This window comes from Chiloscyllium plagiosum, unplaced genomic scaffold (assembly GCF_037043375.1).
Source record: "Chiloscyllium plagiosum isolate Xiang-an unplaced genomic scaffold, Cpla_swu_hap1 HiC_scaffold_6, whole genome shotgun sequence".
Lineage (NCBI taxonomy): Eukaryota > Metazoa > Chordata > Chondrichthyes > Orectolobiformes > Hemiscylliidae > Chiloscyllium > Chiloscyllium plagiosum.
In genome coordinates this window covers 28,901,376-28,926,700 of record NW_028270144.1, presented here as the reverse complement: position 1 = coordinate 28,926,700, position 25,325 = coordinate 28,901,376, and the positions used below count along the sequence as shown (strand labels likewise).

Sequence of the window (25,325 nt, the reverse complement as noted above, 5' to 3'; positions counted from 1 at the left end):
AAGATGCTTCAAGCATCTATCGTTCTTTATTTGTTAATAGCGGGGAATCACCCAAAATGGATTCTCTTCCTGTTAAATCTGGTGGTCCCCAAGGATACATTCTTTGACCTCCTATTTCTCATCTACACGCTGGTGAAATCATCCAAAAACACAAGAAGTTCTAACATTTATTCTCATGACATCTAACACTTGCTCACTACCACCTCTCACAACTCAGTCACTGTCTTTCTGTTGTTAGATTACTCATCCAACCTCCCTCCTGATTGAGCAGAAACACCTTCCAGCTATTTAATAGTAAGACAGACGCTAAATGTCTTTATTCTCATAATTAACTCCACTCCCTAGCCACTGACACTATCTGTCTCTGATAACTAACTAAAGCTGAATGAGACTGTTCACAAATTTGATGTCAATTTGACCTCAAGCTGAATGACAAGCAAATATTCTTGCCAAAATTAGGACTGCCTCTATCTACCTGCATAACACTGTCCAAATCTCCTTTGCTTCAGGTCTTCTATCTGCAAAGCCCTCATTCATGTCTTAGTTACCTCTGCTCTTGACTATCCCAATGCAATCTGTCCTACTCAATTCATGTTTGCATTTACTCACCACTCTTATGACCACAGACTCACATTAGGTTAGCATTTCTAGTTATAATGACTCCTTTGAAAGCACCAAAGATAGATTCTGTGGTTTGATTGGTCAATCAAAAGTTGGCCTGATAGTGGTAGATTTAATCGGTTATAATTCTGCCATTTACTTTTATGCAGTTATCTTAAAAGTATGGGCAGCTCGTAACTTTAACCCTTAAAGTATTGAGTTCCCTATAAAATAAATGCCTCCTCTCCCTCTTCCTTACCTTTACCTTTGATGGTTTATATTTCCCATAGCAGATTTTGCATATAAATTAATCAATTAGAAAATATGTGTCATGTCCAGGTGGTGGCTAATAGATTTTTAAAAATGCCAGACAAAAAAAACAGCTTTGTTGTGCGATATAACAATTCTGGATGTAAAACAAAATCCCTCTCCAGGGCCTCTGGAGGGGAGATGGTAGAGTCCTCTGGGCTGGGAAGCTGTGCTCAAGTACCATCTGCTCCAGAGGTGTGTAAGAACATCAGTGAAAATGTCTAAATCCCTCCCCACAGCTCTTTCTCCAGTTTATTAATGACATCATTAGTGCTGTTTCCCTCTTTCATGTGGAATTAAAAAGAAATGTCAATTTTGCTTGCAATTTCCATCCTTACCACACCTTCACCAGGTGCATTTCTAACTCTTCCCTTCTTTTCCTCAATATCTCTGTTTCCATTTCCGAAGATAGGCTGCACACTGATATCTATTACATAACCCCACCGATTCCTCCAGTCACCTGGACTATACATCCTCACACCCTGCTTCTTGTAAGAACTCCATTTCATTGTCCTCGACTAATGCACTTAACCTACACATCCCTGAACACTACGGCAATTTAGCATGACCAATTCACCTAACCTGCACAACTTTGAATTGTAGGAGGAAACCGGAGCACCTGGATGAAACGGGGAGAATGTGCAAACTCCACACTGACAGTCGCCCAAGGTTGGAATTGAACCCAGGTCCCTGGTGCTGTAAGGAAGCAGTGCTAACCACTGATCCAGGTAGATCAACATGAGGGAAAATTAAGAGAAGTATATATTGATAGGATTAAATGGAAAAGTAGAGAGGAGATCTGCGTAAAAGTTAAATATCTAGTTGGGTCAAATAACTTGTTCCTTTTCAACAAATACGACTTAATGTTACCTTGTAAATGCTCATATAAGGATCAAAGTTAAAAATCACACATCACCAGGTTATTGTCCAACAGGTTTGATTGGAAGCACTAGCTTTCGGAGCATTGCTCCTTCATCAGGTCATTGTGGAGTAGACGATTGTAAGACATAGAATTTATAGCAAAAGTTTACAGTGTGATGTAACTGAAATTATACATTGAAAAAGAAATTTTAAAAAGTTTTGCGATTTACATATGAAAGAAGTGAAACTAACATTGTCTTTCTAACAGATGAGAGACTTAACAAACAATCAGGGTATTTTTCAATGTATAATTTCAGTTACATTACATTGTAAACTTTTGCTATAAATTCTTTGTCTTACAATCATGTACTCCACAACCACCTGATGAAGGAGCAGCGCTCTGAAAGCTAGTGCTTCCAATTACACCTGTTGGACTATAACCTGATGTTGTGTGATTTTTAACTTTGTACACCTCAGTCCAACACCGGCATCTCCAAATCTTATAAGGATCAGTTCATAAGAAACTTAAGTCTTCTTTATCTTGCTCCATTTTGCCTTTGTCTTGTTCATTATAAAATACTCTGCATACTTGCAGATATCATAATGAATTAGCCTATATTTTCTCAAATGTTTGGGTGGAAAAGACTTATAAGCACTATGTATTGTTGCTTTGTATATTTCACATTAATTATTTAGCAAATTCATGCTGATGTTGTATTCTCTGAACTTGATGTACTATTAGCTGTCTGTCCATACAACAGGTAACAAAGAATAATATATCTTCACATGTAGTTAAGTCAAAATTTGGGAGTAATACTGTATTTTGAAACGAAAATCAAAAGCATAACTGAGCAACAAATTTAACTTGGGAAAACAGTATATAGATTGTTTGATAGATTAGAATAGACAGAAACGGAGACGGTGTACTCCCATATGTGAAGGAGATTATGGAAGTAAAAGCAGTTCAGCCTATAAGAGGTCAGAGGTTCACAGGCCCAAGTTGGGAAACGACCAATAAACTGGAAACAGTTTAACAATGCATTGCGCAAAACTACAACAATTTAATACAAGCAACTACCTATCGACTTGACTACTTCGATTAACATTGCCATTTGTTTATGTAGTGGCTTTAACATTTTAAAACACACCAAGGAGCTTTACAGCAGTATTATAGTACAAAAGAGGATGTCATGCCACTTAAAAGATCAGATGTTCAAAAACCTGATCAAAGAGCAAATCTTTGTAACATGGTCATTTTATGCCAAAATGATTTCAGAACTACATTGGTATGTGCACGTACCTGTGTATCCAGAATACTGCTACTCACTACTGCACTACAGTCCGTGTGTCAAAGACACATTGTTTGTTTCACTGCGCATGAAGATCTGTAGGAATGGGATAGCAATAAATCACTTGGCAAATTAATTCCTCGATGTATGGAACTTTCCTCCTGCTGTGGATTACACTCTGGTTAGGCCACACTTAGAGTAATGCATTCAGTTCTGGCCATCACATTACAGACAGGATGTGGAAGCTTTGGAGAGGGTGCAGAAGAGGTTTACCAGGATATTGCCGGAATTAGAGGGTATGAGGCTATAAGGAGAGCCTAAAAAATGGTTATTTTCTCTGGAGCCACGGACGCTAAGGGGAGATTTGATATAAGTCTATAACATTATGAGATGTTGGTCAGAATCTTTCTCCCAGAGTTGAAATGTCTAAAACTATGGAGCATGCAATTAAAGTTAGCAGGGGAAAGTGCAAAGGAAAACTGAGGGGCAAGTTCTTTACACAGAGAGTGATATGAGTCTGGAACATCCTATCAGGGTAATAGTGGAGGCAGATACAATAGGGGCATTTAAGGGATTTTTAAAAATGCACATGAATATGCAAGGAATGCAGGGATATGGACCAAGGATGGGCAGTAGGAATTGGTTTAATTTGGCGTCATGTTCGGCACAACACTATGGGCCGAAGGGCCTGTTCCTGTGCTGTATTGTTCTATGTTCTAAGCTTCTTTTGACACTTTAATTTTGTTTCACTGTGAATAAAGATCTACAGGACAGCTACAATTCCTGCATCGAAAATTGGGAGTACTTTGAAACTCTCAGAACCACAAGAGACATCAGGTATTATTGAATGTCTTAAAAGAGGAACATGAGGTAAAGAGACAGAGGTGCAGTGACAGCATTCCAACATTTATGGCCTTGGCAACTGAAAACGCAGCCACCAATGGGGAAGTGATTAAAAATGGGATTGCACAAGAGGTCATAAATAGCAATGTGCAGATTTCTCAGAGTGTAATGCACTTGGAAGATATTGTAAAGAAAGGGAAGGACAAGGTCAACAAGGGATTTGAAAATGAGGATGAGAATTTTAAAATTAAATCAAAGGTATAAATTAGAGCAGTGTAAGTCATTGGGAACCAGGTTCATAAACGAATGGGAATTAGATACAACAGCAGCAGAATTTTCATTGACCATTAATGAAAGGTAGAATTTGGGAGACCAACCAGAAAAGCATTGGAATAGATATATTGTGAAATGATGAACATAATTATCAGGAGTGAACCTGAAGATTTGTTTGTACAATAACCTCTTAGCCAACATCAGTAACCATCAATTTAGGAGGGCAAGCTCCTCATTGTCTTTCATGAAGTAAAATTCTAAGTGACCTGTAGTAATTGTTATTCAGCACATAGCGAAGGAATACAGCTCAGTCCCACAATTCTACATATAAAGTCCCCCAAGGCAGCAAATCTGGTCAATAAATCATTGAGCAAATCAGTCGCTCAACATGCACCGAACTTGCTGTAAAAATATATGTTTATGGCACTTTAAGTTCAAGTGTGGGAATATATTAATCAAATAAAGTAAAAATGTTTTACTTTCAGCTCACCACATTGCGAGACTTAAATATTTAACCAACTATATCTTAGTTACATGGACCAAGACAAAAATACTCCCTCACCAGGAACAGCCAGATAGAGACAAGCTGCTTCTACCTTACTCTTATAATGTGGCATTTTCAAAACCTTGGAAAAGCACTTCCTATCACAAAATAATATGTTGTGGCTCTGTTCACCGAGCTGGGAATTTGTGTTGCAGATGTTTCGTCCCCTGTCTAGGTGACATCCTCAGTGCTTGGGAGCCTCCTGCGAAGCGCTTCTGTGATGTTTCCTCCGGCATTTATAGTGGTTTGTCTCTGCTGCTTCCGGTTGTCAGTTCCAGCTATCCGCTGCAGTGGCCGATATATTGGGTCCAGGTCGATGTGTTTGTTGATAGAATCTGTGGATGAGTGCAATGCCTCTAGGAATTCCCAGGCTGTTCTCTGTTTGGCTTGTCCTATAATAGTAGTGTTGTCCCAGTTGAACTCATGTTGCTCGGCGAACAGAACCACAACAACGAGCACCCGAGCTACAAATCTTCTCACAAACTTTGAACAAAATAATATTTCCACTCCAACATTCTTCTTTCGGGGACTGGACGAATTTGACAATATCTTTGTAGTGTGTGTGACACCATCAAAAATGGATTCATTTCCACTATACCTGAGGGTCCAATATAAAGAAGAGTTATTTCCCCTCAGTTTGGATTAGATTTAGAGCCAGTCTTCAGAGGAGAACAGGCGATCGCCAAGATACTGTAAGTCAGCAGCTAATCAATATAGATTTAAAATAAAATTCACTGCATTAAATCAGAAACTAAGTTAATTTAGATGGAAATTTTATCTTTTGGCTCAAAATACAAACTACTCAAATCTGCTTTTGTAGTTTACAATTTATTTTCAAGCACTCGATTGTGTAGTGATTGTAACAAGGTCAGCCAGGTAGACATATAGAATCTGAGTTCCCTGATTGGTGCTATTAATCTGGTCCAATCAGGGAGCCATGGCTGACAGATATAAACAAGAGTGTCAACTGTTCTGTTCTCTTTGAAAGCTGGCTCTGGGGAAGTTGGATCAGTGTCAAGGACTTTCCACACCTAAATAAAGGGTGACTTGGTGACAGGATACTGGCCTCTGTGGAATCATTTCAGATTGCTTGTAATTCACTTTGTTAAACTCATTATATATTTCTCCCTGTCATATGTAATGAGTATAATGTATTATAGTGCAAAGAACAAGGCTGTGTATAAATTACTCAAGATTCAGAACGCATTAAGACAATTAAAGCTTGCAAGTTGATTCCATGGCATTTGAAAAGTGTATTTTATGTGGTCTTCTGTTACATTGGTACAAATCTGATCGAGTCAATTTTCGTACAATGAGTTAAATGCTCTGTGGTGTGGCAATGAAAATCAGCTGAATAATTATGAAACCATTGGTTAACCATTCATTGGAGTGGTTCAAATTTAGATTCAATCACATATGCTGTGTCAAAGTGCCTTATTTTGCCTTTGTGATAATTTTATTCCACAATTAACTGCATTTCTTGGAGGTGATTACATATTGACAATTACTAATAACTATCAATAGTGGCAGATACTGGGTGCAAGAATCATTTCTATCTCAAGGAAGCTTGCCTATAATTAAAGGTTCCACTATTATTTTGGTTACTATTATTTTTTTCATTGGTGATTAATGCAACTGGGATCCAGTCAATCATAATGCTAAGCACTCAATTTCTATGAGATGTGTTAAAACACAAGGATACCAAAATCTATAGCAATGAAAATCCCAAAGCCTTCCACTTTGATTTGCTATTTTTTCTTCAAAGGCACAGCTGGAGTATGTTATTTAATGATAACCAACTGCAAACTGTACAAAGTACAAACCCACTTCTGCTTTATTAGATTTCCAAGTACTCGGTTTCTTCCTTCCTAGACATAGTCCATTGAGGAAGAAGGATTCTAGGAAAGGGATAAGCATGGTGCATGCTTAATCAGGAAAGTTAATGCTAGCATCAGATAGAAAGAAAAGCAGACAATGTGGCAAAGATTGATGGAAAAATGCTGCTGTGACACAGCAGCGGTGTCCCTACCTCTGAGCAAGGAAGCCTAGGTTCAAGTCCCATCTGCTCCAGACATCAGAGAGTTATGCAGCATGGAAACAGACCCTTTGGTCCAACCAGTCTATGCTGACCGTGTTCTCAAACTAAACTAGACCCACCTGCCTACACTTGGCCCATAATCCTCCAAATCTTTCTCATTCATGAACTTATTCAAATGTCCTTTAAACATTGTAATTGTACCTAAACCAACCAGTTTCTCTGGTGGTTCATCCACATATGAACCAGTCTCTCTGTAAAAAATGTTGCCCCTCGTGTCCTTTTAAAATCTTTCTCCTCTTACCTAAGAAAGATACCCCTTAGTTTTGAACTCCCCTACCTTAGGGAAAAGACCCTTGTCATTCACTTTATCCACACCCCTCATGATTTTATAAACCTCTATAAGGTCACTTCTCAACCTCCAATGTTCCACTGAAGAAAGTCCCAGCCTTTCCAGTCTATGTTTATGTCTCAAAACCTCCATTCCTGGCAACATCCTGGTAATTTTTTTCTGAAGCCTCTCCAGGTCAATAATATCCTTCCTATAACTGGTATGGAATAGCATCTCTCAACAGCTTGATTAGAAAATATCTTGATTAAAAAAATGTGCATTTATATATCACCTTTCACAACCTCAGGACATGTCAAAGGGCTCTGTAGTTAATAAAATACTTTTGAAGTGCAGTCACTGTCATTAACTAATATTAAAAAAAATCCAGGCATTAATCACAGATTTGCAATGCATTACACTGCTTCTTAGAGTCAGATCTGAACTTGCCTTTTAATAGGTCATTCCTATTTCCTTTTCTCCTTTAGTCACAATCCTCAAACTTAATCTTTTCTGTTCATTATTCATAATTTTCAAACTTCTGCAATGTTGATCCTCATTCATTTTTAAAACTTCTTTATCTTAATTTTCAGACATGGGAATCGTCCTTCAATCGAATTTTGAAATATTTACAAGCGCTGGTGGTTTTCTCCTATGCTTTGATAGTACAGGAGTTAAGTGCTGATTTATTGTCTGTAGTTTCAGCATGGCAACCAAGGATTGTACCAATGAAGGAAAGCTTTATGGGGTACAGACAGGAAAATGTGAGTTGAGGCTGAGATGAGATCGGGCATGATGATATTAAATGGTGGAGCAGGCTTGGCGGCTAAACTGTCTGCACCCTCTCCAAGATATGTTCTTACTTCAAATGAAAGTCTTTGTTTACTTTGATGAATGGTATTTTGTGAAGATTGGACATGGTAGGGCTGACTTTAATCAGTGATAGTGGCTGAAAATGGGAGCGGTATACTTATTGCCTTGTTTCCAGTTGCCTTTATTTTGTTCAGGTCTTTTGGTGAGGCATCAGCCTGAAGTAAACAGGATCTTCATTTAAAGTAATTAAACAGAAGTGCTTCAGTGACATTAGTTTGGCAAGCCCATTTTCCACAGAAAAAGCAGAATTACAACTATTACCCTCAGTTTGAGCTTTGCTCAGGTGATGATAATTGAGACCAGACACTGAGGATATTGCATCCCGTTCTGATTCCAAAACTTTACGCATGTTTTAAAGATCCCCAAACAGGTGAAATAGGGATTTACCAGAATGCTTCCAGGAGAAGGGATTTACCTACAGGATTAGGTTGCAAAAGCTGTGGTTGTTTGCATTTGGGAGAAGTAGCTGAGATTTGATCTGATGTAGATGCTCCATAATGTAACTTAATCTATGACCTGATGACAAAAGATTAGGAGACATGGACCAAAAGTTTTGGCCAGGAGGTAGAAGGGTTTGAGAGGAAGATTTCTTTAAAATGCAACAAGTGGTAATGAACTGCATCCCACTATCTACGAGGATGCTGGAAGTGGAGACAATGATTTATTAAGGAAATTGGAAATGCACTTTTGCAAAATAAATTTAAAGAACATGGGGATAGAACTAACCAGAGGCAGAGTCAGAATGAACTCAATGAGTTGAATGGTTTCTTTTTGCATCAGAGTGACTTTGATTCAATGACGACATTTCTCAAACTATTTCATAATATGATCTTATTTTAACACATAAAACTTAACATAATCAGACTCCAACAAAAAAAAATCAATAATTATAAGCTGAAAAGTGCTTCAGAGTTTACTTATTTGTTGAACATTATTTTAGCATTAAAATTTGCGATGAAAATCCCGGTCATGTAGTAACATGGCTGCTACCTGCAAAATATCATCTTCCTTTCTGGTCACTGCCCTATGAAACCGCTCCAAACAAACCTCTGATCTAACTTTGTCGACAAATTGTTAAGTCACAGCATGCCTGATCAGAGCTGCACAACCAGTGTCCAACTCTATAGGTTTGCACTGTGATTGATTACTTTCTGCTCTTGAGACATTTGGAGGGGGGGGGGGGGGGAGGCATGAGGTTAATGTGATATAATTTCTTATGACATTTGCTGTTTGTACAATCCCAATTGAGGTCAAAACTCAAAGTTTGGGAACCACAACTCAGAGAAATGGCCACTTGTCACATTGCTTTTTCATGGGATTGTGTTGTGCACAAATTGGCTCCTGTGCTTACCTATATCAGAGTACTAACTACACCCTAAATTTCATTTTCTGAAAGACAGTACATAACTACAGGATTTTTTTTTGTATAAGTAACATCCTACAATAAGCAGCAAGTTGTAAAACCAGCTCTCAAATATCAAATTGAACAGAAAATAATCCTGTAAGTGAATAGCTGCAGCTATAAAAAAAATTCTAGTTAAACCCATCTGGAATCATCACAGGTACAACTTTAGGAAGGATGGATTGGCCATGCAAGGTAGATTTACCAGTTTGATGCCAGGACCTTGTGGGCTAAATTATGCAAAGTTTAAGGCAGAACAGGAAGTTGAGAGTGGAAGAGGGGAATGCAAAGCAGAGGGCTTGCTTTCCCCAGAAGCAAGCCAGTTAGCATTCTGTTCCACTGCCAGGAAACAATGTGAACAGGTAAACAGCCTCCTCATGGGCTGCTGGTCAAACTGATTAACTTGCAGCTCCAGCAGTCTCATTCTTGTTAGAACTCCGTAGTAGATGTTGCCAGGGACTGTAGGCAGGTCCATACAGGAGAACACGCATGGATCCTGTAGGAAGGCAAGGGCTTTGGGTGGGTTAGGTTTTGTACTTTGGACAGATGGGAGATCTTAGATTTAGATTACTTACAAGTCCACACCGACCCGCCGAAGTGCAACCCACCCATACCCCTACATTTACCCCTTACCTAACACTACAGGCAATTTAGCATGACCAATTCACCTGACCTGCACATCTTTGGACTGTGGGAGGAAACCGGAGCACCCGGAGGAAACCCACGCAGACAAGGGGAGAACGTGCAAACTCCACACACAGTCGCCTGAGGCGGGAATTGAACCCGGGTCTCTGACGCTGCGAGGCAGCAGTGCTAACTGCTATGCCACCGTGCCGCCCACTATGATGGAGTGCTATTTTCCTCAAGGGCACCCTCCAATGATAGAAAGGGGTGTCTTGATTTTCCTAAACCAAGAAAAATCAGTCTGCCTGCCCCTGCCCAACAGGACCCATTCTATCATTGCAGCCTGAGCTCAGGAGTTTACGGTCAGGTGGTATGTTCACTAACCGATCTTTATTATATGCTATTCTGCCAAATGTGGGATGGTGGCTCAATGGTTCGCACTGCTACCTCACAACACTAGGAACCTAGGTTTAAGTCCATCCACAAATGGCTAACTGTGTTTGCACATTCGGAGGTCTGCATGGGCTGCCTCTGATGCTCCAGCTTGCTCCCACAGTCTAATGTTGTGCAGGCTCTGTGGATTAGCTATGCTAAATTGTTCTTAGCATCTAGGTGAAAACACAGGGTTTATGGATAGGATACGGGAGTGGTCAAAAGTTGGTCATTCACTTTTGTAAAATGTAATTCATACTAAACCAATTGTAAAATGTTACATTTGAGACTGATAGTTTCTTTTAAATGTTCAGGAGAATTAATGGATTCAAGACAAATGCTGCTACAGGTGTAAATAAGTCATGATGTCAGTGAATAGCAGAACAGACTAAAGGGATTAAACTGCTGTTTTTAACTTTTTAAGCTGAAGTCCTATCACTTATTGCTGAACGATTGTCACATGGAATGTGGGTCATCTATATGACAACTACGCAAACTGGACTAGATTAGGATATCTGGTCAGCATGGACAAGTTGGACCAAAGGGTCTGTTTCCATTCTGTGTATCTCCACGTTTATGTCTCTACTCCAAGAACACACGGTAGGTTTCAATATATTGAAAACATTGCAGTGTTGATCACACATCTGTTATTTCAGTGTCCGCTGTCATTCAGTTGGTAGCACACACTCTACTTGAGTACCAAACTTTGGTACCCATGGGGATGGCCTCAATCGGTGACCTTGGCTTCAAGTCGCACTACAGGTGACCCCATTGCACCCCACACACACAACCTCTCTCATACAAAAGGTCTGTATAATTCACTCACACGCATGCACCCTCTCACAGACTTATATCCCTTTACACTCATACACATACTCTCTAACAGATATTCATATCCCCCCTGCGCACACGCACACAAGTTTAAATGTGAATTTATACTTGCAGGATTACATTTTATTTTGCTCAAAAAAATGCATGAATCCATGTAAGATTCCATAAATACTTTTTTTTTAAAAAAAGATTAGAATCAGTCTGAACATTGGGGCACAGAGAGCCGCACACAGGACACCTAACACCTTCAATGCATTATCTAGGCCAACATGGCATCTATTGTTAAAGTTCACTTGAGAGAATGTTGCTTTAAAGAAAGTTCTGGGATTACATATGAAAGAACTGAAACCAACATGCCCATTCTAAAAGAGGAGAGACTTAAACAATCCAGGTCTTTTTCAATATATAATTTCAGTTACATCACACTGTAAACTTTTGCTATAAATTGTGTCCTACAAGCTTATACTCCACAACCACCTGAAGAAAGAGCAGCACGCTGAAAGCTAGTGCTTCCAAATAAACCTGTTGGCCTAGAACATTGTGTTGTGCAATTTGTAACTTTAAAAAGCCAACATTCTGGATCCGCACTGCAGAAGCATTATGTCAGATCTCCACTTAATAAGTCATCCAATGTTGGAGGAAGTCTGTCTACCTCAGGTGGATGCAAAAGATTGTATGGTTCAATCATGAATGATATTGATTTGAGACTGGAAATAACTATCAGAGAGATGATCTGATCTTCATCATTGTTTTTGATAAATTACTTTGAAAACCAGCTGCCATATTTCCTGGATTTCAATAGTGATTACACTTTTGACTTGCATTCAGGAGTTGCCTTTCATGAGGTTTATCTTTTAAATAGCCCTTATTTCAATTCCTGTGGTGACTAATCACTTAAAAGACAAGATTTTCCCAGTAACTGACTCAAAAAGATCACACAGGAATTCATGTTACAGCTTTTACTGTAATAAAAAAGTCTGAACATTAGTGTATCAGTTGCTGACTATAGAAAGAGATCTCTTTAATATTATAAAAGCTCATGTCTTGCTCATGTTGTAGTCTATTCTCCACAATGAGAGCTCGTCCAAATTTACAAGTTTCAAACAGACTTGCTTCTCCCCATTTTAGCAGACTCAAAACATCCAGTGTCCATCAAAGTACCTTCCTTCAGACTGGAGAATCTCCAAACTAACTTCAAATCAACAAGGCACACTCCACTAACGCTTCACAATTGCATCAGGGTGAATCTTCCAGTGCACTTAATCAGATGTTCTCATCTCTTCAACCAGAAATCATGATTCTATTTGCATTTTACCAAGATGAAGACAGAACAGCCCTTCTGGTTCCCCATCTTGTCCTGGGACACTCTTTTCAGGGACTCGACCCGATTGCATGCGATCCTGCAAATTTGCAAGATGCTGCTATTGAAAATCAAATGCTTACTTTCAATAAGATTTAGCCTGCTCCTCTAGACTTCATTGTGATCTGGTCACATTGTTTTGTCTCTGCAGGAGGTCACATTCCCCACTTTACTTCAATTTTTTTAAAAATGTGGGTCAAGTCATAGCCATTTAAGAAAACCTTGCATTCATGACTTTGTGAATATGCTAAAATAAAAGTTACCTTTGTTTGTTGACCATTTTTCCTCCCCAGAACAAATAGCTCACATAAGAAATAGCATTGATTTTCCTGCAGATACCTTGAATGCTGCTCGTTAGCTGCTGGGAGACATTTGTCAAGTAGTCCACCAGAATAGTCCTTTCTGAAGGCGGTTGTGTAAGGGTCAAACAGTGGTGTTATCCTACAGTCAGGTTCAGCAGTTCATGGAGAAATTGCAAAGAAAACTTGCAGCCATATTTCACAGTCTCTTTGGAGTCCACTAATACAAGGATTTGAATGCAATACCATTGCAGGAACCTACCAAGCCTGCTCTGCAATCCAATAAGATAATGGCTGACCTGTTCTTCTAATCTATTAACTAGCCTTTGGCCAATATCCCATCATAGCCCCTACTGAAGGCTTCAACCTTTTTGATCATAGAACCACTCCTCTCCTCACTGAGTAACAGCTCACATAGAACTAAAAACAAGAGCAGAATGGTGACCAAATTCCTTTAGATGGAAGTGAATTGTAATTAAACTTATCACAACATGAGGTCCACAAAGGCAGGTGACAAAAAAAAAAGCCCCACTAAATATAGGCTTAGGGAAAGAAAGAAAAATGAAAAAACAACAAATCAGTCTTAACTACAGACATTGCACTACTAAGGTCTTAACATTTATGCCTCACCAGGATACAAAGCATGTCATGCTTATTAAGAAAGCTAGTTAACTGTACAGTTATCCTAGAGATCAGACCAAACATCAGAAAAAATAACCACATGTTTAGTTGTTTTTACAAAAACAAAAATGAATTTAGAAGGACTAGCATCTGAATACTGGGATTACAAAAAGACATGAATTTCTATAGCTGTTCACTACTTCAAAATCTACTTTACTGCCAACTACTTATGCAAGCACATTAATGAATGTAGGAACGATGAATCAATAATAATGACAATGGTCTTTATTTTAAAAATATTTTATTATTGGAGTTTTTTTTTTAAACCTTATCCATTCCCCCCCCCCCCCCACACAAACTTTCTCCTTCTATTCAATGCCAGTTGTCGAAAGTTAATACAACCACAAAACCCAAGGGAAATACAGTGAAACGAAGAAAAATCAAGCTGAGGCAAAAATGACGCAGCCACATTTGCCCCTTTGTTCAAAGTATAAACTTTGCAGCATCTTATAAAATTATATACATCCTTTAATGCTATTTACATATTCTTGCTGCCTTTTCTTGCCAAGCCATTACACTGAAGAACACTATAATTTAAACAGATTTGTAAACGATCCTGTTAGAAAGCCATTTTAAGATTAGAAATAAATAAAGATCATTATCTTTTCAGCATTTTCTGGTTATAAAAGTCAGATCCCAGTGGAGATTAGCTTATGGTTTCAAATGCCTTCTTTAAATCAGCCAGCCCAAGCCTGCACAGCCCATTATTAATATTAATTGCCACACCTCAAATGCATAATATTCCTAGTTGACTAGAAAAGCATTTTACCAATTTGACAATACATATGAAGAGTTACAGCACTATAGCAATAATGGTTAGAAACAAAAACTCCACTACCTCCTCTCCTGCTTTCCAGCCAGCCCCATGAAATGAACAAAACACCTTCAGAAGTGACAACACCTCCCCACCCCCTGACAGAACTACTCAAGTAGTAAACAACTGTTGCTTTGAAGGCTCAGCACTGTATGCTGAAATCTAAGTGTGGTTAAATTAAACTATTAAAGATTCCTAATTGGGTTAATACAGGAGGAGGTGTATTAGAAATTTTAAAAAAAAGTCACGTCGATTTTTTTTAAAAACGAAAAAAAATCAAAGATTCTTTATATATAAAAAACAAGAAATTCCATGATTTGAGTGCAGAATGAGATGTTCTACTCAGCAGCAGTGCCACTGTCCGTACAGTATCTATATATTTATATAAATATCTTTATTGCAGTAGTTTCAAACTGGAATGGAGTGCTAAAATAACTATACACTCAACAGTCAGCCTTTTGGAGAATCAATCCAATTCCACAAGGCATTGGGAATTTCCAATGCGTCTACATGCTATTTTTGGCTATATTTACATACCAGCTTTAGCCTCACGATGATGCTAAAATTGAAGTGTAAATACAAAGCCAGATAAGCAATTACATTCCTAAAATACACATGGAACCGGCAGAAAAGTAAATTGGGACAGGACTCCCAAACTGCAGGAATTTCTTTTCCTGCAACTTTTAAAACAAGGACTTTGGAAAACAGGGCCAAACCCCATTTCCTACTGTGGGGCAGGCCACATGTCAGCACATCATAGAGCTTGAAAGTTAATTTCAGAAGGAGGATTCGGTCAAGTCAGGAGTAAATCAGTTTGCCAAAAATCCAGTTTCCATTCACTGATTATAGAAAAGCACCCAAAATGTCTGCGGATTCTGCAGTTCTGTGTTATCATTTATTATCTCATTAATTGCCTTAGCCAGTTTCTTTTTGTAGTTATACAGTTAAATTCAACACCCCATATCTTGCTGATGAGATGAGGACTCCAATAAAGCAATTTGATAACCTCAAGTATTAAAAGGAGGTCAAATTCCCTTTGAGTTCAGCAGAAAGTATTATCTGTATTAGTTCACACTGTGCCCTTTGTGGGATTTTGTTTTCCTCCCCCAATGTCTTTGGCTACATTTACTAAACACTGTCAAGACCATTCAGTGCTTTGGTCAAAACATTAGAAAAAAAAGGTTTAATGCTGTGAACTTGGCATATGTAAATACCAGTATTAATCAACTACACTATAGTGCAAGTGTGTCTATGAAATGGACGCGAGCTTAGTTTATACATCAAGAAAACCTAAAACAAAGAAAAATTTAATTCCCATTAGAAATTTCTTAAAGCTTTCTAATTAAACACAGCTCATAATTCCCAGTGAATATGTACAAAATATACAGGGTTCCAATCTTAAACCCTTAAATCAAGCCTGTGTTTTACATCAAAACTTCCTTTCTCTATACAGAAATATTGGAAGACCTGACAGAGAGATTACCATATACACAATGGTCGTCTGGTATTTTGTTTGGGAAACAATGTCTTGTTTGCATAATGAACATCAGCCTCAGGGAGGATTCATCTTCTAGTTCTGGTGTCTTTTCATGTGCAGGGCTAAATGATCAGACCGCGAAAAGCTGCGACTACACACTGTGCACTGGAAGGGTTTCGCCCCAGTGTGTTTACGGAAATGGCGAGTTAGTTCATCAGAACGTGCAAATCTCCAATCACAGCCTTCCCAGGTACACTTGTAAGGCTTCTCCCCTAGAATGAAAGGAATCAAACATTAATTATTTGGTAGCAATATTATCAATATTCTGCATGGACAGCATAAAAAAGGCAGTTCCTTTGCACATTACTTCATTAAAAGCTCAATCACATCCTTTAAGAAGCATAATTTTTCAAAAACAAGTTCATGTTGAACAGTTGGAGTTGAGACACTGGAGTGTGATACAAACCAAAATCCACCTGATATTCAAACTGAAGCACATGCTTGATCACAAGTAACAGGTAGAAACTATAATATCACTTATATAGGGAAAACAACATCCAAAATATTGCATATGCTGGAAATTTGAAATAAGCCCAGAAAACTGAAAATATTCAACAAGTCAGGCAGCATCTGTACAGAAAAAAAAATAGGACTAGTGTTTTTGATGTTTCACCAAAACTGCAGATAGAAATGGATAAATAGGGGGGGAAAAAAAAAGTAGAACATGAAAAGAATACGAAGACCAGATAATGAACTTAGTTTCAAGACAATGCCTGTTGAATAATTAGTATTGGGTGGGGATAAACGGGCTAAGTGGTCTCCTTCACTGCTTTTAAGTTGTAAAGCCAAAATTCACATGTATAGTAGCAGGTTTAATGTCAGATTTCATGAAATGGTCTGATTTTACATATTTAAATTCTATGAAAACTATGACACTGTAAACAAACCAACAGATCTAGTGATATGCCAATAAGGAGTGGATTTGGCCAGTTTCTTGGATTCCATCCCACAAGGAACTACCCTGGAAATCATGAACATTACTTTCACTCAACAGTTGGTCAAGAAACAAAGAATAACCAATTGTTGAATAGCATCTCAACTTAAGAACAAAGTCCATTTATGAAGATGAAACATAATACTTCCAAAAAAATTAAAAAAAATTGGTGCATCCTAATTTATTGCAGTTACTTCCCGTGCATTGGAAATTTTCCACAAATGTGTATACTTACAAGTTTTCCCTAGAATATGGATGCAAAAAAGAAAGATAATTTTACATATAAATTTAGTAGAAGCAAAACTTATTTGAGGGTTTGAGCTATAAGGAGAAGCATTCCAGAAGTGGACCAGAAACGGCACAGGCGGGATCTTAGAAGCTGACACATCAGATGCCAATGTCCAAAGATACAAAATGTGCCCTGAACTGAAGGCGCATAGTGGCCAACATGGAGGCTGTTTGAGGCAAGCCGCAAGCAAACATCAAGCCTAGTTTCACCAACATGTCATTTCTGAGCTTGCAAGATCACAGCCAGAATATTAATGAACTGTGCAGGGCCTGAAACAAGATCCTTAACAAGTATTAAGGAATATCAGTTGGCAACTTGCCACTACCCAGTGAGGACTGCCCAAAGTCATTTGCAAAAAGCATTAAAAAAAAATGGGGAGAATGAGCTGAACATCAAGTTGGGCCTCACTGGATTTCAGGCCAATTAGACTGCACATCTCACCATAGCTCACATTCCTCAGGCCTCTATAAAAATGTTCTGGAGTCATATTTCTCTCGGAAACAAGTGAAACTTGAACCCAGGCCTCCTGGCCCAAAGTAGGGGCACTAATCCTACACCATAGAGCCTGAAATCACATTAAAGATTGGTCACCAAATTGATTTTTAGGTCTGGAGTTTAATTCCACTAATGAGACAACTTCCCAATCAAAACAAAAATGGAATGAGAATTGCCTCTATTTCAAAGTGACCAACCACCCTTGTGAAATCATTAAGGGAACACAAGTGACATCACCTAAAGTTGTTTGATTTACATAACTGCAAATAGCAAATAATATTATAATATCTGGTTAATCTTCTTAATCCTAACAGCATTGTAACCACTTATAGATCTACATAAAATGCAGAGGAAGATTATAGCTGCATCAACTCTCTCCTTCAAGTACAATCTTGGTTTAGGCATGATCCTAAAGTGTCATTAGAATATCCATTTGTTTCATTAAAAATAAATCTTAATGAACCCACCGTTTCCAATAATTTTCTTGAAAATCTTTTCTATTAGGTTAGCCAACCTTTGTGTAAAGAAAAGATCTGAGGAATTTTGCAATCATCAATTGACAAAATCAAAACACAAAAAAAATTGTGGATCATCCATTTTACACAATTTCAAAATGGCCCCAGAGTATTACACCAACATTTCATTCACATCACAAGGTACACTTAAACGAGAGGACAGAAATGGAAGATGGCATCAGTGACAGAGGATTATTAGTAGAATGAATATATGTCAGCTACAAGTTGCCAATTTATGGAGGTGTTTCAACTCTAAGCTGCTGGGGACAATATCATAACCTAGCCTACTGAACCGCTTTATGAAACATCACAATCAAATGTATTTTAGGTACAAGTACTATGATGACTGTGTTCTGAAACCTGGGTGATGCTATGATAAAATGGTTGGATGTAGAATCGGGAATACAAAATTCATGATTCAATGACCACAGAAATGCACAATACATAACCTTGCCCCAACATGAAACATTGGTAGATAAGCAGGAGGCTGGGAGAACACAAGTAAGCCAGGCAGCATCGTGAGACTTCAGCAGAGAGCAGATTGTCTTAACACATGAAAGAATGGAAGATAACTCCATATTAGTAAACAAGCATGCTACAAAAGTTCCAGACATTCCTATATACAATGTTTCTATTCAGTTCCAATTTAAAATTCCATTAAGGAAAATCTAAAATTAAAACAAAATCCTGCCAAAGATCTTATGGCCATTCAAATAAAATATAGTTTGGATTGAGGAAAACAGTTTGAAACTCAATGCTACTACATTTAACAAAATTGATGATACCCAATAATATTTCTGCATCCTGTGATATCAGTTTTACATGATGAACTGGTTACAGTGGCATTTACAGTCAAATCAGATGAAATTCTGTAAAAATTCAGAAGTCCCTTCATTGTTAACATTTTTGGTGAATATCGATGGATTGCACATGGAGGGAATTTTGACTGTTTAAAACAAAACAACTCCACATGCAATTCGTGTGATGACTTGTAAGATAAGCTAGAAAACACTCCAGTGGAAACCCTGACACTTCAACTAACAACAAACAGTCACAAATCTATACTGATGGAATCAGAGCAGGGCAGCATGCTAAGAACTAAAGCATTCAATCGAATTGCTTATGCTTTACTTCATGTCTAACCTCAAAAGGCATTTCACGAAAGAGGAATTAATAGGTAATGTGGGATGGAATCGGATATGGCCGGATCACAGTGCATCCAATACAGGTGCTTTGTGCCTCGTAGAATATAGAAAATGCTTTTTTTGTCATTGCTAATAATGAACATAAAAATAATAGGATTTGTATTTGTTACCTTCAATATCTCAAAGGCCAAGACTCTGCTTTCAAAATGGTAACTATTGCAGAGTCTGAGTTACTACATACCAACAGGGCAACTAGTTTAAAAACTAGGCACTTAAAACTATTGGGCTTCACTGTATGCAGCTTCTTACACAAAAAAAAATTAACCACAAGCACATTTGAAAACAAACTGCAGTAAAGATACTGCTTTAGAACAAATCAAATACGAAGTTAAAAATCCATATTAGTACATTTCCCAAGATATGGCTTGGCGAATTAAATAGTACAGTTTTGCCATAATAGGGGTATTATCAACAGTGAGACATGCATTGTGTGTGCCATAGATACAGAAGCACAAAATTACTCTGTATTCATACTGCATAATATTTCTTCAAGTATCAGATTCAGGACCAAGTATTACATACTTGCCCACCCACCTGGAGGTTTGCTGGCTAACCGACCACCCTCCCACTCAGCCTTGAATGCATCCTTATGAAAGGGGTCGGGCAAGCACTAAAATGAACATCTTCACCACTATATGTAACTAAATAAGTGCCAGCCAGCTTGTTAAAAGCACAAATGATCCAAGTAGTACGTTAGTCATGCCATTGAATGGTTGACTTGGGCAGGTGATACTGTGTAAATCCATTTTGTCCAAAAAACAGATGTTTGAAACAAAAAAGGAAGAAAGGTGGAGAGTGAGAAGAGAGGAGAAAGGTACTATCTTCAGGATGCTTTTTGCCCATTGGGGCACCCCTGTGCCCCTCAGGAAGACACTGCTTCCTTCCTTCTTATTCGCATGTACCTTCAAACTCAAACCCTTTCAGTCTTCCCTCTTTCATTTGCAGTATATGGAGTTTTGCATGACCTTAATCCTGCACAGCACTTCTCAGCCACAGAGAATTTGTGAAAAGAGTCAGCATGGTCAAATGCTGCAATCAATTTATTTAAAGTCTCTCAGACAGCAATTACTGAACTAACAATCAGCTTTGCTGACATTAATGAAGGATCACTGATGGGCCAGGTAACCAAGAGTTCTTCCAACAGTTCCACTGGGGTCAGATGAGATTTAATGTTCAGTTTAATGTCTCATCAGGATAGCACTTCTGACAATTTTTTTAAAAAAAAGTGATTTAGAGAAGCATACACGGGCTCGAAATAGTAGTGTGATAAACAAACGTCATGTTACAATCAATCATTCAATAACAAAAATCACTCACGCTTAATATGGTTGTTTACCTTTGCAACCAAATACTAAATAGTATTCCCCCCCCCAGAAAGACAAGTGAGCTATTTCAATTTTTACTGAAAAGTGAGATGTTCAAAGGATTTGAGCGACTATTATTCTTCTGCATGCTGATGGGATGGTATGTAAAAACCAAATACAGTACTTAATGTGCACTGAAGTCTGCTGACTTAGCATACCTGCATTGAACTACCAAAAAAAAAACAAGCTGTTACACAATTTCCCTCTTCGGCAAGTTTTGAAAAACTCCATAAACCAAATCATTTAAAAGTGCCCAGTGCATTTCCTGATAGATACTTTAAGGCTCTGGACTGGATTCATTTCCTGAAATGCACATCCACCTTGCAAAAAAATCTGCACCGTTTTAAAAATGAAATTAAGTTAACCTTATTCTCTGAATTTCAATCTCAAACCCCATCCCCAGAGTTGTGACATATCTGTGATTCAGGATAATTCACACTATGGGGAACAAAACTTCTCATAATGCTCCACAAAATTCCTGTCCAACATGCACTACTGGCCACCACATTCTGTAGAAGAGGGCAAAAGCTCCTTTACTTAGAGAGAAAAACACTACTTAACAACCCTAAGGCTAGAAAAACATCATAAGACTTTCAGAGACAAAAGCTGTGGCATGCAGACTGTTTAGACTGCCAGAGTGCGCTAAATGCCCTTTCCAAGATACAATGAATAACAGATCATCTCAGAAAACTCCAAATTGTACTTTGATAATGATCTTCCAAAGCTTACTTGCACCAGGAGCCTTAATTACGAAGATATATACGTAATGATCAAACAACTGCACATAGCTTGAAAATAACTGCAAATTTAATGTTTTTGATCAGAGACTTTTGTTGGTCTTAAAGAGCCAGTCTCTCTATTTTTGTTTGCAAAACTCAATTCAGCATTAAATTTTACCTGAAGGGTGTATCCTCCACCTTGTTTTTCTGGTTGCTAAAGATCAAATGAATGCCGTCAACATGCCAGCAGGACCACACATCTTAGAAACCTACACAACAACATTTTCTCATACACCCTGCAGCCTTGTTGTCAAGGTAAAAACGGACAGTAAATAAAATTGATACAGAGAGAGGTCATCCTTTCAGTTTGCTGTGCTTACATACAATACTTCAAATTGCAATAAACAACAAAAAAATTATTTCCTTTCCTCACTAATCTGTTATTTTTTTCTGGATTTGGCCAGAAGACCAGATCATTTTCAGTATTTTAAATGAAAACAAATTGCAGCCATGTGGATCTAGAGCAAAACTGAAAATTTTTTAAAAAAAAGGTATGACAGGTCAGTTACTGTACTTGTTTTGAACTTCAGTCAAGACACACAAAGCTAGTGCCTCTCAGCAGAAGGGAACAGAAATAAAAGCCTTGCTGCACAACACTATTGTGGATTTGTATACATTGAAAGCTGCCTAATGTTGGAGAATGACTTGAGAGCATTACAATTTTATTTGGTTCCACCCCCTCAGCCACCAAGTATGCACATGGATGCTTAAAAAACGTTTATCAAATGTGTCCAGCTACAGACTTTTTTTTCCCCCTTTACTTCAACAGGTAATGCCTGGTTAGGGCCACTTGAGAGTTGCAAGTTAGCCAGGAAAGACCTAAAGAGAGAGTAAAGAGCCAGGAGGGGTCATGAAAATTCATTGGCAGATAAGATCAAGGAAAACCCCAAGTCTTTCTCTAAGTATATCAGGGATAAAAGAATGACTAGAGTAAGATTTGGGCCAATCATGCCTAGTATTGGGAAGTTGTGTGTGGAGTCAGGGGAGGTAGGGGAAATGCTAAATGAATACTTTTCATCAGTATTCACACTAGAAAAAGAAGATGTGGTTCAAGGAGAATACGGAGATACAGACTACTAGGCTAGATGGGATTGAGGTGCATAAGGAGGTGTTAGCAATTCTGAAAAGTGTAAAAGTAGATACGTCCCCTTGGCCAGATAGGATTTATCCTAGGATTCTCTGGAAAGCCAGGGAGGAGATTGCAGAGCCTTTGGCTTTGATATTTATTTTTTTTGAGATTACTTAGTGTGGAAACAGGCCCTTCGGCCCAACAAGTCCACACCGACCCGCTGAAGCGCAACCCACCCATTTCCCTACATTTACCCCTTTACCTAACACTACAGGCAATTTAGCATGGCCAATTCACCTGACCTGCACATCTGTTGGACTGTGGGAGGAAACCAGAGCACCCGGAGGAAACCAACGCAGACACGGGGAGAATGTGCAAACTCCACACAGTCAGTCGCCTGAGTCGGGAATTGAACCCGGGTCTCTGGCGCTGTGAGGCAGCAGTGCTAACCACTGTGCCACCGTGCCGAATATGTCGTCATCGTCTACAGGAATAGTGCCAAAAGACTGGAGGATAGCAAATGTTATCCCCTTGTTCAAGAAGGGGAGTAAAGACAACCCTGAAAATTATAGACCTTACTTCAGTTGTGGGTAAAGTTGTGAGACAGATAACCTGCAGAGCTGGGCTAAGAAGTGGCAAGTAGAGTTTAATGTGGAAAAGTGAGAGGTGATTCACTTTGGAAGGAGGAACATGAATGCAGAGAACTCGACTAATGGTAAGATTCTTGATAGCGTAAATGAATAGAGAGATCAGTATCCAGGTACATGGATCCTTGAAAGTTGCCACCCAGGTTCATAGGGGTGTTAAGAAGGCAAACGACGTGTTAGCTTTTATTAGTTAACAGATTGAGTTTCGGAACCATGAGATCATGCTGCACCTGTCCAAAGCTCTGGTGCAGCCGCACTTGGAGTTTTGCCCACATTATAAGGAGGATGTGAAAGCTTTGGAAAGGGTTCAGAGGAGATTTACTAGGATGTTCCCTGGTATGGAGGGGAGGTCTTTGAGGAAAGGCAGAGGGACTTGAGGCTGTTTTTGTTGGAGAAGGTGGAGGGGTGACTTAATTAAGACATAGAAGATAATCAGAGGGTAAGACTGGGTGCACACAGTGAGAGCCTTTTTCCTCAGATGGTGATGGCTAGCATGAGGGGACATAGCTTTAAATTGAAGGTGGATTCATATAGGACAGAAGTCAGAGGTAGTTTCTGTACTCAGTAGTAGGGGTGTAGAATGCCCTGCCTACAACAGTAGTAGACTTGCCAACTTTAAGGACACTTAAATAGTCATTGGATAGACCAATGGGCAAAAACAGAATAGTATAGAGGTTAGATGGGCTTGCAGATTGTTTCCACTGGTCAACACAATATCAAGGGCTGAAGGGCCTGTACCACGCTGTAATGTTCTATGTTGTGTTCTAAAACTGACATTCCCAACAAAAATTGGAATCAAATTCTTAGTGCTACTAAATCCCATGCACCAATACAAATAGAAGATTTAAGAGAAACACCGCAGAAAAGAGAATGAAACTTGATGTCTAATGTTATAATTTAATTTAAAAGGTCTTTACTGTTGCACAAATAAAAAAAAACTGAGTGTGTTGCTGTTTGGACTTAAGCAGTTGTCTTTTCCCTCTGATATTAAAAGATTTGCTTTGCAGCCTCTACATATTCTGTGTGGTTATTTTGAAATGTCAAGATGTCAATCATCACACTCTTGAAAACATCTTATTTTCCTTCCATTTTAAATATTAAAAGCTTATAGAAAAACAGTGTGTCTGACACTATTATTTCAGAAACACTCTCTCAAGTGGTTTGCTTCCCCATTGGCTTTTCATTTCTATGATCCTGGTTTCCTTTAGAGTGCTCCTCATTTCCCCCTGCAGTACACTGACAAGAGCAGTATCCCATCTCTAAAAACATCATGCTGTCTGGGCACGCCTGTAGTTGCATGTTAGATGAAGCAGAGAAGGTAGTCAGTAACAGCTACTTGCATGCTCACCTTTAAATGGAATTACAAACTGATTATGGAGTACAACCAGCTCCAAATTAATTCAGATGTTATGTACCCCTCATTAAACTTGTACATTAACTTTGTGTCATACTAAGGATAAAGTACTTAGATGAATCTTAAAACATCATTTTATAGAAACGAGGTCAGGAATATAGGCCACAGTCAGAAACTTTGCAATGCTTGACCACAGATGGTCGAAAATAAGTGTTTGACGTGCATGGTTTGGTCAGTTTCACTGTTGATTCATGGTGTTCATATTGTTTTAGCTGCAAATTTCACTGTTTTGGTAAAAAGCTGTGGTTTATACGAACACTTACAGCATCAGTTAAACATGGTAACAATTAATAAAAATTTTAGTCACTTTTATTTGTATATGCGGTTAAGAGCTTATGCAGAAAGGAGTAAAATATGACAGATCTAAACTCATGGGGAATTTGCTTTTCACTTGGATCAAGTTGGATTGTCATGTTAGTGTCACAATGAAACTATTATCCAGGATCACATTTATATTTGAATTTGCTATTCACATTTAGTAACTGTTGAAAATTGTTCAATAATAACTGGGGACATTAATGTGCACTCTGTTTTGTACTTGTCATACTCCTGAGATGCTTCAATATTACCTTAATGTGGTTGGGACAGTTACATTTACCACTGTTATTGGAGAAGAAAATCAGGCAGATTGCAAAACTGGCTACTGATTCACCATCACCCATTGTGCATTATTCTCAAA

The 25,325-nt window shown here is 38.4% G+C and overlaps 1 protein-coding gene across 2 annotated transcripts in view; it reads right to left on the bottom strand.

Annotated features, from left to right (window-relative positions):
• Positions 1 to 13,853: 13,853 nt before the first annotated feature.
• klf5a (Kruppel like factor 5a) overlaps positions 13,854 to 25,325 on the bottom strand; it is a 32,633-nt gene continuing 21,161 nt past the window's right edge. For both annotated transcript variants that reach the window (XM_043691379.2, XM_043691380.2), the window contains exon 4: positions 13,854 to 16,147. In XM_043691379.2, coding sequence (XP_043547314.2) covers positions 15,969 to 16,147 — 179 coding nt within the window. In that variant the 3' untranslated portion in view covers positions 13,854 to 15,968. The remainder of the gene's footprint in view (positions 16,148 to 25,325) is intronic.